Here is a 14,601-nt window from a genome sequence, read left to right on the forward strand (position 1 = left end):
CGCTCCGCCCGCTCCATGCAAGTCCACACCAGTCTGCCTGCTCCGCCCGCTCCACGCCAGGCCACACCAGTCTGCCTGCTCCACGCCAGGCCACACCAGTCTGCCTACTCCACGCCAGTCCACACCAGTCTGCCCGTTCCACGCCATGCCACACCAGTCTGCCCGCTCCATGCCAGGCCACACCAGTCTGCCTGCTCTGCCCGCTCCACGCCAATCCACACCAGTCTGCCTGGCTTTGCTCTGTGCTGCTAGTGCACTCTGCTCGGCTCCAGTGAGACATCTCTGAGATGTCTTCAGTGCTTCAGTTGCAGCCTGAGAAAGGCAGCCTCCAGCTGCTATGGAAAGTGCACTCCAAGCCAGAGGGGAGCTGGCTACTAGTATATGGACAGAAGTCCCAGCTTCTGGTCCCTGATTTGTCCATCCTCATGCAAATGAGAACACCAGATCCTCACATTTGACTGGTCCAAAGGCACTGTTCTAATTGATCAGAATAGAGATGCTCTGATTGGTAAGACCTGGGCAGCTCCGATTGAATGGAGAAAGCCTCAGCCATATTGGTCAAACTAGGATTCCAGGAACTGCTTCATGAGGGGGAATCAGCTGGCAGCTCAGTGTAGAACCTTCTCCCAGAGAAGTGCAATTTGCGTGAGAGGCCCCTGTGCAGAAATGGCTGCTAGGCTCTGCTCTCTTAAATTGATCCCTTCTTAGTAGGTATCTTTTTTATTCCTTTCAGGATTCAGTTAAACTATTTTATAGCATCTTTCTATATAAAACTCTAATATGCATATCAACTGAACGGCATAATGACTGGCAGAACGACCGGTCACTATGATGTGCACTGACCACCAGGGGCCAGATGCTCAATGCAGGAGCTTTCCCCATCCCACAGGCCCCAACCAGTGGTGGTGGCAGGGGGTGGGGCCAGTGAGTGGGTGACACCAGGCCAGCGAAGGCTGGTGTGAGCAGGCACCCTGATCACCCTGCCCCCCGTCACCCCACAGATCAGCCCTGATTGCCAGCCAGGCTTAGGGACCCTGCCCGAGCATGAATTTCGTGCACCCGGCCTTAGTCTATACTAATAAAAGGGTAATATGCTAATTAGACCAGACATCTTCCGGACATCCTTCCGGACAAATCCATGGTGGCGGGGGCTGAGGCAGAGACAGAGGCAGTTAGGGGCAATCAGGTCAGCAGGGGAGAGCAGTTAGGGGTGACCGGGCTGGCAGGGGAAAGCAGTTAGGGGCGACTGGGCTGGCAGGGGAGAGCAGTTAGGGGGATCAGGCAGGCAGGCATAGAGATTAGGGGCGATCAGGCAGGCTGGCAGGTGAGCAGTTAGGAGTCAGTGGTCCCGGATTGCGAGAGAGATGTCAGACTGCCAGTTTAGGCCCGATCCCTGCCTAAACCAAGGGTTCTTCCAGGAGGGCCCTGGTCCAGCAGGGGTCCTTCCAAGTCCAGCTCAGGATGAGAGGACCCCACAGCCCTGTGCGGGATGTGGGTGGCCTGATGTTCTGGGAAGGAGAAAGGCTGGCTTTGGGATGTGGAAGGCAGGGGGCCAGTGCAGGTGGAGGGTGATGGAGAGGCTGTGAAAGACATGGCCAGGGTTGGACAGGGCCAGAGGGCAATGACGCAAATGCCCACATGAAAGCAGAGGACCCTTGTATCAAAAAACAAGATAAACACCCGTTTCCATGGGCATCACTTCCTCTCCACCAGCTGATGCCTTGGGTGCAGGCTTTGCTTTTACAAATGTCAATGTTCCCAGAAGGCAGCTGGCATAATCCCGATCTCAGAGGACTGTGGGGAGGGTTAGTGAGCACAGGGAGCTCACCACTGTGCACGGTGCCCTAAATCTAGAAGTCTCCATCCCCCTCCTGCTTGCCAGGCACACGTGCCCAGGCGTGTGGCTTCAGATTGTTCCACGGAGCAGATGAGGGAGCAGGACGAGGCTCTGATGTATTGCTGGTGGGGAAGGGGCACCTAATTAGTTCAAATGCTTGAACAACATATTTCACTCACTTCTTGGTTTTGCCCCATCCCACACCTAGCTCGGCCCAAGAATGGGCAGAGAGGTCCAGAACACGGGCCAGAGGGAAAAGGCGGGGGTGGGGAAGAGACTGTGGCTTCTCGCTCACAGCAGGACAGTCTGTGCCTGGCATGGCCGTGGAGACTGTCCCCTTGTCTGATGGAAAGATGGGGGTGGGAAGAACGTGGCCTCTGCACTGCCATCAGTCTCCCAAATTCAGTGTGTTTCCAGCATGGGCCTCAGCTGCCAGGGCCCAGTTGATTGAGAGCAAGTGGGACTGTGGCTAGACACAAGAAAGAACTTCCTGGCAGGTTGGTGAGACATTGTACCCAGCACTGAGGAAAACTGCAGGAGAACCTTTGCCTGGAGATGTTTATAGCCTGTGCTTTGTCCCTCGACATTCATGCTGTGAGCAGGGGGTGCACTGGTTCTGTCCTGCCTGAGGGGGCTTGTGGCAGAAATTTCCAGGGGAGTCTTGACTCTGTTACCCTATTCAATGGTGCTAGGATCCCACACAAGGGGGTCCACCTGGGTAACACAAGGTTTCCCAGCCATGTTCTATTGAAGACTGGCATCCTATGGGCTTCCAGCTTAGCACCCTTTGGGCTCATGGCCAAAGCTGTTTGGAAGATGAGGAGGTAAGATAGTTGTTTGGTATAGGACAGGTCAGTGTCCATGCTAATGTGCCTTGCATCTCTACAAGGGGAAATAGAACAGAGTGGTACCTGACATTTCTGGATTTGAGTGGAGGGCCACAAAACTCGTTATTCACAAAGCACGCACCATCTAAGTAGCGCTGCCCAGTGGAATGTCTGCTGGAAAAGTTCTAGATCTGCGCTGTCCACATGTGGCCACTGAGAACTGGAAATGTGGCTGGTGAGAGGGAGGAACTGAGTTTTACATTTCATTTAGCTTTAAAACGAGAAATGCTAGTACTTCCAAGCCCTGGGTTGTAATAAATAAGCGATAAGTGATGTAAAAAGCACACATGGGCTCTGGTCCAAGATGGCGGAATGGGAACACCCTGCACTCCCCTCTCCAGCAACGCAAAGAATGACATGTACAGACAGAGCAGTTCCCCCTGGAGAAGAACGGGGGCTGACCGAACAGCTTCTGAGAGAGAGAGAGAGAGAGAAAAGGAGAGAGAGAAAGGGAGAGAGGGAGGGAGAGAGGCTAGAGGGAGGGAGAGAGAGACAGGGAGAGGGAGGGAGAGGGGAGAGGGAGGGAGAGAGAGAGAGGTTGACCTGCAGCAGCTCTGGCTCCAGCTTCCAGCCTCATAACTCGCCCCCAGACCTCCTCTAGTCACATTCAAGTTCACGTTAGCTGCAGGTCCAGCCCAGGTGTGGCTTGTCCTTAGAACTTCCTGCAACCACATGTCCCTCAGCTACAGCCCAGCTTATGTCCAGGATCCCTTCAGCTGGCTCCACCTGCAGCTGCCGTTCAGCCTAGGAACTCTGGGAGGCCTGAGCCCACTCCAGAAACAAGTCCAGCCACCCTGTCAAGGGTCCAATTCAGCTTGCCTCTGGGACTTTCCTTGGCCCTTTCCATTCCAGCTATAGTTCCAGGTCTTCGTAAGGCCTGTCCCCCAGGGACTCCCTGTGGCCCATGCAAGCTCCAGCTCCCACTGGCCTGCCAAGGACACTGACACGCAGTCTACACAGGAGCCCTCCTACACAAGGTCACTCCTGCAGGACCAGGAGAGTTTGCTGTTTCACCTAATTCATAGCAACAAACACACAGAGACAGCCAAAATGAAGAGACAGAGAAATACATCTCAAACTAAAGACCAGTACAAAGCCCCAGAAAAAGAACAAAATGAAACAGAGACAAGCAATCTATCAGATAAAGTGTTCAAAACACTGGTCATTAGGATGCTCAATGATCTCAACAAAGAAATAGGAAACATAAAAAAGGAGGCAGAAAACATAAAAAACAACCAATCTGAAATAAAGAATGTAATAACTGAACGAAGAATACATTGGATGGAATCAATAGCCGGTTAGAGGAAGCAGAGGATCTAATCCTCTGATTAGATCCTCTGATTGGGGCAACGAAGGAGCAGAACACATCCAATTGGAACAGCAAAAAGAAAAAGAAATTTAAAAAAATAAGTGCAGTTTAAGGGACCTCTGGGACAACATCAAGTATACCAACATTTGAATCATAGTGGTCCCAGAAGAAGAGAGAGAGACAGAAAACCTTTCCCAAAAGTCAATGGCTGAAAACTTCCCCAATATAGTGAAGCAAAAGACACACAAGTCCAGGAAGCACAGAGAGTCCCAAACAAGATGAACCCAAAGAGGGCCACACCAAAACACATAATTAAAATGCCGGAAGTTAAATCAACAAGGATTTTTTTTTTTACTTCAAAGTTTAAAATAAACACAGACAAATAAACTTAACAATATACTAAATAGATAACTATATTAAAAAAAGTAAAAAATAAAGAACCCAAGTAACTTTTAGCTAGAGTACTTTTACTCCCCTCATTCTGAAGATAAAAGGGGCAAAATAACTGCAAAAAAAACTTACATGACTTCATAGGTTAGAAAGTTTATTATTAGCAGTGGTATGGGTGTAGTAATTCTGAAGCAAGTTTATGGGCTGTAGAATTAAACAAAGGAGTAAATACATTGATTTTGCTCAGAGCCAGGCCTCTCATGATGAGGCAAAGGAACTACAAATATAAAGTGGTGAAAGGCAAGAATGAGAGGAAAGGGATATTTTCCTGGTTATCCACTGAAAGGACATAAGAGATGACACCTCGGTGGCAATGAGCACACCTAGCTTTCAGACCTAGGGTTCTATTATTCCTTAAAAAACACAGAAAACAAACAAAACAAGACAATAAAACAGGGGTCCTTAGCCAATGGCTGAGCCCTGGGCTGGGCTGGGGCATGGACCTCGACCACCGTGTGTCAGAGGTAAGAGGCACTCAAAGGTGACAGGCACAGAAGCCAGCTTGCAGGAGCTCCCACCGCCACATCTGGGATAATCCGAGCATCAAAATAAGTCATAATAGTAACGGATTATAGCCATTGAATAAAATCGGAATCCGTGGATCCATACTGACAGAACTAAATAAGTAAGGAGAAGACAAGAGCCTCACTGCAAACTGCTCACCAACAAATGCAGAAAGAATGCTGTCGCTGAGCCCACTATCTGGCAATCATGTAGTGATGTGATGCAGGCACAGGCCTCCATGTGCTCTAAGGAGCAGGATATTCATGTGCCTTCCAATCATCTCCCACAGGTAGTTATTGCAAAGCAGGAAGTAGTAACATTCTACAAAATAACCGGCCCCTACTCTTCAAAACGTTGAAGTTGAGAGACAAAGACAGATCTAGTTGAAGGAAGGCTGAAGAGACATGACACCTGAAATGCAGCCAGTGATCTGGACTGGACCCTGAACTGAAGAACACTGACTGCAGGGGACATGGGTGGAATCAGAGTAGAGTGTGGATGGGGGCGGGCAGGGGGGATGTCTCACACAGTGGGACTCTGCTGCTCTTGCTTCTCTTGCAGTACAGAGAAAGTCATGTCTGCTGAGTGGTGAGAGAATGCGCATGTGGAGGCCACCATCGCCAGGGTGGGTGAGGACAGTGGCTCCGGACAGGGAGGGCGATGTCTGCAGATGCCTTCAGGATTCCAGGGAGGAGGGAGGACGTCAGTGTGCCGAACAGTTTTGAGCAGCTACTGAGAGGAGCCCTGGTGGGCATGGCAGAGCCCTGCCCGTGCAGCCACTGAGGCCCATAGGGTAGGAATGTGCCGGCGAGCTGCCCAGACAGATGCCTGGGGCGTGGGTGCTGGGCCCTGCTGACAGCCCACGGTCAGCACTTGCCCATGGCATGTGGTCGTGGCTGCCACTAGGTGCACAGATGCCAGGGTTTTCTGGGAAGTGCTGCTCAAATGAGCTACATCTCATAGACACCAAGCTTATGTCATAATTGTCTGAGAGGCAGAGAAATGCATTTCCAAAACAAGTGCTTTATCAGAAAGTGACCTTGGACCTTGTTCTATCAGCAAAGCCTGCTCTCCAGGCAAGAAGTTCTTCAGCCCATGAAGTACAAAGGCATCCGCCTTTGTGTCCCTGCCTCTCCTCAGCAGCGAGGCTGAAGAGGTGGGAATTGGGTTTGCAGACGCACTAAGGCTTGGAGGTTGGCCATGCTCCTTGTAACCCAGTCCCCTCTGTTCTGCCGTGCCCAGGGGGTTCTTTCAGGCAGACTGCTCCTGCTCTCACATGCACACACACGTGTGCGCACACAGGGACACACAGCCACGCAGAAGCTCTCTGTGTTGGGCTGGCCCCGAGTCTGAGGGGCCCTGGGGTGTCTCCGGTGGTCGGCTGCTTTATCATTTTACGCTTCTGGGGAAAGCCAGCCAAGAAGGCGTGCTCACAGGTAAGCACGGGAATGCCAAGCCCTCTGATTATCAGCCCTGGGACCTAAGGGAGCACCCCCTTTCTGTGTGTCCCCAGCCAGGGCAGCAACCAGGTTGAAATCAGCCAGCCAGACTGGGGCTGCCGGGAGCCGGCGGCCGGGGCTTACATTCCGCTTTGGCACAGACGAGGCAGGCCGTGGTGCAGTTGAAGAAGTTCAGGACCCCAGCCACAGCCACGCTGATGTCGGTGTTGCTGGGGTGCAGGTTCAAGGTGGTGAATCTCTGGAGCTGGAACTTGATAAACTCCTCTGGGGCCACTTTGAAATGAGGGACCTGAGAGGAGGAGCAAAAATGAGCAGCAGGTGGGGGAGGGGTCCAGAAAGAGGGAGAAAGCAGCTAGAGGATTTTTATGTTGGGCCTTTGCCTCCCACCAGCGGGAAACAGAGCCAGAAGCCTCAGGGCACCCATGGATGGCATCCTAGACAGCCCTGCAGGCAGGCGGGCCAGGGGAGGCCCTCCAGGACTATGTGGGTGCCCTGTACACCTTGGGACTGATTCTGGAAGAAACGGCCCACTGCTGAGCAGCTCGACAAGTGGCTCTCGGAGGCATAATCCTCACAATCCTTGAGTTGTCCTGAGTAAATCAGAGCAGAGATGGCAGGGAAAGAAAAACAGTGCCCTGGGGACCAAGAGACGAGGCCACCGGCCCAGCAGAGCGCCAGCCCGCTCCCACACCTTGGAACATGCACGTGGAGAGAGGCGTCGCTGGCTAGGAAGCCACGTGGAGAGCCTGTGAGTGGAGCCAGGCGCATAAATGCCTGCTGTGTCTACAAGGGGCAGTCAGCTCCCTTCTGCCTCTGTTTCTGACATTCCCAAGAGACTCTGCCCCTGACTCCGCCTCTCTTCTCCTGGAAAGCGATAGCACAGCCTGGGATGGCTACTTTGTTGGTAGCTCAGGCTACAGGGTAGGTCATTGGACAGTTCGAATATAATAAGCTGCCATCCACCTTGATTTTATTCTGTTTCCCTCACCCCTGGTACCAGCCAGGAGAGCTGCAGGCTGCTCTGTGCCCCTGTGGGAGGTGGGGCTGGAGCTTCAACACTCCTCCCTGAGGACCAGTGGCCTATGGGACCCAAATCACAGCAAGCATGGCTCTAGAGTGGCTTTAAGCAAGTAGGACTGAGGGTAGACAGCAGGAAGGACTTCCTGGTGGTGCGTTCACTGGCTAGCCCAGTCTGCCATGTGCTGAGATGGTCTTCGCAGGAGTCGGTGACCCTATCATTTTAAGCTTCTGAGGAAAGTCGGTCAGAGGCCAGATCTCCGTGAAACCGCATGAGGGGAGAGGAAGGACTAGCAGAGATGGGGAGAGAAATGTCTGAATTCAACGAGGATTAACCCTTGAACTGACAGGGCAGCCACTATTTCCAGCAGAGACTGAAAGTGCAGACCTGGGAGAGTCCTGCGAGTCAGGAGCCAGGACTCAGAAGAGTGAAGCTGTGTCATAAAGAACGCTGTGTCCCAGCTTGTATTTTGCATCCCATATCATTTGTGTAAAATGAATGAACCCTGGAAGGATAAAGGTCACAGAGGAGCAAGATGGAAGCACAGGCCGGGCAGGCATAGGGGCGGGGCCTGAATGACACATTTGGGTGTTTCTAGCCGAGGCCGCCATCAATGGACATCCAGCCGCCAGGGTGTGTTAGCAGCACACTCACCTCCGGGAGATGATACCCTTAGGAATGCCCTCAAATCCATGGGCTCAGGAAAGTGAAGGACAAATGGGTTTTAAAGTCTAAAGATTTGGTTGCATCCAGGTGGTGCGGCTTGGGGCAAACTGCTTCACCCGCCCAGCTCATTCCAATGGAGGTGACAAGAGGTGCCTCTTGGAGCTTCGGGAGCATGAAATGAGATGCTGTGAGTGAGGGGTGGAGCGCTCACTGCCTCACACAGCAAGTGTTCAGCAGTGCCCCTTCTCCTCCTTGTACCCCTTTTCCCAAAGTGCAGCGGCTCCGGCCCAGCTCCTGGAGCTGTGTGTGCAGGAGGCGAGGCTGAGGGGCTCCGGGAGGGGCACTGTTGGGAGGGTGCTGGGGAAGCCACCAGCTACTCTAGTGAGCCAGGAAGAGAGAGTCTGGCCACGCCTGCTGATATTTCATCTGTGGAGGTGGGAGCAGGAGAGGTGAGCAGGAGGGGAAGGGCAGCCAGGCAGAGAGCAGCGGTCAGGGCCAGGGGGTGCTAGCAGCCCTCAAAGAAATGAGCTCCTTGGTGAGAACTCCATTTCTTTTCCCTGGAGCTGAGGGGGTTCAGGGTAAGGCAGTTCAACCTCATAAATATTAAAAGCCATGCATGATCTGAACGGAGAGCAAAGGCTGCTCTGGAAGAAAAGGCCAGGCAAAGGAGGGCGCTGTCCTGCCAGCCCGGGCAGCACAGGCAGCTGGGGAGCAGATGAGGAGTGTGTGCCACTTCTGGGCTACGATGCCCAGAGGGTTAGGGGTGTGCGAAACTGAGATAAAACAGCCAAGGAGGCCCAGAAGGAAGCCATTCTGGAGTGGGCTCAGGGGAAGGTCTCTATGGAACCCTGAGGAAAACAGGATGGGAGGAAGGGGAGAGGAGGGAAGAAAAGAAAAGGCGAGAACAGAAGAGAGAAAGTGAGGAGCTGTCCTTGGGCAAGCTCATGTGGGAGGATCGCAACAGCTGGAGGTGAGCTCTCATTTGGAGCCCAGCAAGAAGATGGAAATTACACTCCAGGTCCAAGGTCCTGGGCCCGGGACTGAGCCGCTGGGGGCTGCAGTGGGGCAGAAGCCCGGGTGAGACCTGGGCTGGCTGAGAGTCATCGTTCAGGACTCCTGAGGGGATGAGGCTGGGCAGGTCCCTGGACTGGGCCAGGAGCAGGAAGGTGAGGGGCTCGGTTTACAGAGCAGCTCCAGGCCCTGGAAGATCGGACCCTGGGGGCGGGGGTGGGGCAGCAAGGCCTGCAGGCCGTTCATGGCGTGATGATTCCGAGGGCAGGTCCTGGGAGGGAGATCACTCAGCCTTCTGGTCACCGGAGAAGTGGTGGCATCAAGGGAGCACCGAGGGCCAGGGCAGAGGCTGCACGTGCCCCACTGCCCTTGCACAGCATGCGGAGGAGTTTCTCCCTGCAGTGGGTCCTGTCCTATTTCTAAGAGCCAGAGCCGCCCCAGGCGGAGCCTCCAGTCCCTAGGACAGGAGGAAGATTGGTCCCCCCTTTCCAGTGCTCTTTTCTGCCCCTCCCCAGCTCCTTCCGGCCCTGAAGGGCCTGACTAGAGGCGCTTGGGGCAGAGAGAGGATTCCGGGTCGCTTGAAGGGAAAGAAGTGGTTGATTCTGGGAAGACCTAAGAATGATTCCAGCAACAGGCAGAATCGCTGAACTTCACAGCTTGTTTCTCTAGGGATCGAGGGAGAGAGTTGAAATCAGAAGCAGGCTGTTGCTAAGCCTCGCCAGCATCCTCATCTCCCATGGAACTAGAACTACAGGAAATGGCTCAGCACTTTGAAGGGGAGAGACTCCAGGTAGAGGCGGCACTGCCGAGGAAGTTGCTGATGGACGAGTGAACACTGGACTTGGTGAATGAGGTAGAAAGCAAAATAGAATCCTTTCTAGAGAACTTATAAAACAAGTTTTCAAACTATTTTACCATCAAATGTAGCAACTCCACTTCCCCAGAGTCCCAATGTCTAAATACATAACAGGTTCTGTCACGTGGAGTCAGACTTCTGCCCTCTGATCCCCACCCCCACCCACCCCAGTCCCAATCCCCCCTCTACCCAACATCCTTGAAATCCTGTGTGAAACCTGCTCCAGTCCCCTCCATCCAAACAGCCTGGAACAGGTGCCCGTCCTGCGAAGGACACTCCTGATCTGCATTTACATTCTTGTTATTAGTGGCACAAACTGGGCACCCGTGGGCCTCTGGCCTCTGAGCCCACGGCATCTGTGGGCACGGGCTGCAGCCTGCGGTCACCCCCAGTCTGCCCAGCACTCACCTCCTTCTCCCCACAGATGTTGCTGATGATGGAGCTGGAGGCCGGGCTGGAGGATGGTCCCAGGACTGCGACTACGCCCTTGGGGAGGATCTGACACACTGAGGCGGCAGCAGGGGAAGAGCAGGAGCAGGAAAGAAACAAGGAAAAGAAACTCATCAGGGTGCAGCCAGTGCGCTGCTGGTCTTGACCTCCCAAATCCCCACTTCCCGTTGCCCCTCACCTTCCACCCCTGCTGCCTGCCCGCCTAGCCCCCTGGACGGCTGGGCTCCAGGACTTTGATGCCGCTTATGGGTGGTATTAAGTGAGGAAGTGGCCCAGGCTGTGGAGACACATGGCCACACCAATAGGTGTGTTAAGTCCTCTGACTACCAGCAAAGGACAGGCTGGTGGTGAGAACTGCCCGCCCCCCCCCCGTGCTCTCCCTCCCCCAGCCCCCGGCCCCGACTGCATTTGGGTTGCTGTTCAGATGTCTCCCTTCTCTCATCAGACTCAAACCCTAAGGGCAGGTGCCAGTGCATGTTCACGAGTGAGCGCACAAATGGGTGGGACATGCAGTAAGAAAAGGAGGAGAGAATCTGAGACTTCACAGGGCGGGAGCCTGAGAAAGGAAGGAGGGGAGATGAGGGGAAACAGACAGAGAAAACATGAGCTAATTCTCAGGGCGAACTATGATGTCAGAACCCAGCAGCCCCCTCCTCCATCGGCGCGGAGGCCCCGTCCCACATCCTTCCCCTAAATGCAAAGCTTGATCCTGGCACCTTTCCCTCCACCTCTCACCACAGTCAAGTGGAGCCACTTCTCACGCTGTGACCTGGGGTGGAGGGGCAGCAGGGTGCTCCTTGTGGCATCAGCTGCAAAGCCACACCTGCAACCAGGTCTCTTCCTCTGAGGGCAGCATCCTAATCAGGGCCACACAGCCAGCGGAGGCCTTGGTGGGCGCAGGTGGGGACGGGGAGCCCCAGGGCTCATGCCCAGTGCCACATTCAGCAGATGACAGATCTGCAAGGTCCTCCCAGCCTGCAGCTAAGGCAGGGGTCCTGCAACAGCACAGACCACCGACCTGTGGGGGCCCCGTGGCATGACCAGACTGCACCTTTGAAGAATGTGCTGCAGTTTAGCTGTTTCTCAGGCGACCTCAGCCTGCTAGATTGTCCACGTTCATGGGCCCTCAAAGCCCAACAGCAGCTGCAGGGGGTCCTCATTTCTGATCTTACCCGTGAGGAACAGCATCATAGCGCCGCTCAGTGACTCCCCTACAGTCACACACCTGAGAGAAGTCAGAGCCAGCACTGGAGTGCAAGTCTGATGAAGCCATCCAGGGCACATTCCGCACTCTCACAGTCACCCAATCGTCTGCTTGCTCCTTGCAGCCACTTCACCCCCTCTGCATGCCCTATAGGTGTGGTCCCCATCCCACCTCGGCCTACTGGGTCTACTTCTCCAAGGTCACCATGACCTCTGGGTTCCCAGACACCTTCCAATCTTCCTTCTCACCCACTGCTCTGAGTGCTCTTTCTCACTTTCATTGCTGGCTCTTCTCACCTGCTCAAGTCAGAGGTTGTCCAGGTCTCTCTGCCCTGGGCAATCTCACCCTGGCCTGAGGCCTCTGCTCATATCTCTGCGCAGGTAGTCCTTCACTCTGACTGACACCCTGGGTTACAAAGTCAAGTTCCAACCACCTGCTGGATGTCAGCGGAGGGATGTGCACACAGAGAGGCAGAATGCACAGTCATTAAGAGCACAAACTCTGAGGCCAGACTGTCTGGGTAAGTCTGGGCTCTGTCTCTGCCTGTGAGACCTATAGCGAGTTGCTGCCCCTCTCTGGGCCTGCTTCCTCATCTCAGGAACTGAAACGCTAGCAGCACCTCCCCCCTGGGCTTGTTGTGGGAATAAATGAGTTAGTACATGCAACATTCTTAGAGCGGTGCTGACATGCTACCCTGATCTTCTTATTCTGCCCACTATATCACATTTGCTGTATAGTTGCCATACATCATCAGATTTGATTTTCATACTTTTAGGATGAACATTCATTGTTCTTCCCACTTCACAGATGGAGAAACTGAGGCTTACAAAATTTCAGGAACTTGTTCAAGATCACACAGGTAATGTGGTAGAGCTGGGCTTGAACCTGGAGATCCATCTAGCACCAAAGCCCATGTGCTTAACCATTGCACTCCCTTCTCTTAGCTCCCCAAGCTCAGAACCACAGTCACCCTTGACACTCAGCAGCTCTATTCACTGCTATACCAATCAGGGGCCAGGCTTTGGCCACTTGACCTTGCCCTGCCATTCCCTCCTCCCCACTCCCACGGCACTCTTGCAGGTCGGCCTCCTCACAGGTTTCTGTCTCCAGGATCCTTCACTTCCAACCTGTCCTCCAAACTGAGGCACATAGTGATCCCGAAGCATAGCTCTGTGCTCCTGCCACACATACCCACAGCTGCACGAAAGCCACGACGCCCATCCCAGCTCCGTGGGAAACTGGAAATAAACTGAATGTCTAGTCATAAGGGAATAGTTATCTAGAGTCTGGGTCACATACACAAAGGGAGTATTGTTTAGGCATTTAAAATGCTTATCAACAGTTTATAATAGTACTTAAATCTTTATATATTAAAATTAAGAGAAAAAGCAGGGAATAAAATTATACGTATCTATACTAATAAAAGGGTAATATGCTAATTAGATTGGGAGACCTTCCGGATGTCTTTCCGGACAAAGCCATAGTGGCAGGGCCAAGGCAGAGATGGTTAGGAGCGATCAGGACAGCAAGGGGTGGGGGAGTTGGGGGCAATCAGGCCAATGGGGGGCGGCAGTTGGGAGTGAGCAGACTGGCAGGGAAAGTTGGGGGTGGGCAGACTGGTGGAGGGGGCAGTTAGGAGTTATCAGGCAGGCAGGCAGGTGAGTGGTTAGGAGCCAGTGGTCCTGGCTTGTGAGAGGGATGTCTGACTGCCAGTTTAACCAGCAGTCAGACATCCCCCGAGGGGTCTCAGATTGGAGAGGGTGCAGGCTGGGCTGAGGGACACCCTCCCCATGCACGAATTTCATGCACCAGGCCACTAGTGGATATATATGGATATATAAAGGCTATAGCTAAGCAAGTGCAGAAAATAGTTCTGCACTGAGAAATGACTGGACAATGTGACAAAAGTCTCCATTTGTTGAATGCTAATTATGGCCCATGGTAAGCACGTTTAGGAATTGACTTATTTCTCAAACCACCCATGAGGTAGGTACTATTACCATCACCTTCATGTCACTAATGAGAAAAGTGACAGACACGTGAGGGCAGAGCATATTCATGCACTCTCCCCTGCCCTCAGGGTAGTGCCCCAGCCACCGTCTCGCCAGCCTTGCCTGGGCCCTAGTGACTAACTGGGATGTGGCAGCGGACACAATGATTTTCACCCCCTTTTCTCTACTCTCTATAATGAGCACGTGTTCCTCTTAGATCATGTCATTATAAAAAACAAGATGTAATTGTAAATGCTGTCTTTGGATGAGCCAGTAAACTCTAAGGGACGTCATGTAGCTTCAGCCTCTCTCCATCGCGCCTCCTCCCTTCGCTCCTCGCACCCAGAACATGCCCTGTCCTGCCCGCCTGAGCCTGTCAGTGTTTCTTTCTCACTAGACCAGGGGTTGCTAGCCTGGTGCCTGGGATCTGGGTGAAGAACAGTGGCCTGTGAACATGAGGGGGTGTGGAAGGGCATTATTTCTCTAACCCTAAGTGAAGTTCAGCACTCCTTTTAACATTGAATTTAGGCAAACTGCAGTCTAGCAATAGCCCCGATGTCTTCGTTGCCAACAGACATCGCAGTGTTTTCACACCACATTACAGTGCTGCAGACAGCTTGAGGTGTAATTTATATTCATAATTAATTCCAAATTACACTAGCAGTTAGACCTGCTACGAGGCTTGGCTATTCAATCCTTACCTAATAAAAGAGAAACATGGTAATTGGCGTACGACCGCTACCCTTCCCATTGGCTAATCAGGGGCGATATGCAAATTAACTGTCAGCCAAGATGGCGGCTGGCAGCCAGGAAGCTTAAACTGAACATGAGGCTTGCTTGCTTCAGTGACAGAGGACTGCAACGTTCCCCGCCTGCCTTGCCGGCCTCTGAACTTGCAGTTTAAGAAACATTGTAACATATAGAAGCTAAACAAAACCCCAGAAACCTGCTTTCAGCC

The 14,601-nt window shown here is 53.1% G+C and overlaps 1 protein-coding gene across 3 annotated transcripts in view; it reads right to left on the minus strand.

The window, feature by feature from the left end:
• The window catches only part of GRIK4 (glutamate ionotropic receptor kainate type subunit 4), a 249,226-nt gene that overhangs the window by 106,322 nt on the left and 128,303 nt on the right, over positions 1 to 14,601 (minus strand). For all 3 annotated transcript variants that reach the window (XM_015563865.1, XM_015563862.1, XM_015563864.1), the window contains 2 exons: positions 10,407 to 10,504; positions 6,571 to 6,736 (listed from right to left, as the gene is read on the minus strand). In XM_015563865.1, the coding sequence (XP_015419351.1) occupies positions 6,571 to 6,736; positions 10,407 to 10,504 (264 nt within the window). The remainder of the gene's footprint in view (positions 1 to 6,570; positions 6,737 to 10,406; positions 10,505 to 14,601) is intronic.

This window comes from Myotis davidii, unplaced genomic scaffold (genome assembly GCF_000327345.1).
Source record: "Myotis davidii unplaced genomic scaffold, ASM32734v1 scaffold799, whole genome shotgun sequence".
In the NCBI taxonomy this organism is placed as follows: domain Eukaryota; kingdom Metazoa; phylum Chordata; class Mammalia; order Chiroptera; family Vespertilionidae; genus Myotis; species Myotis davidii.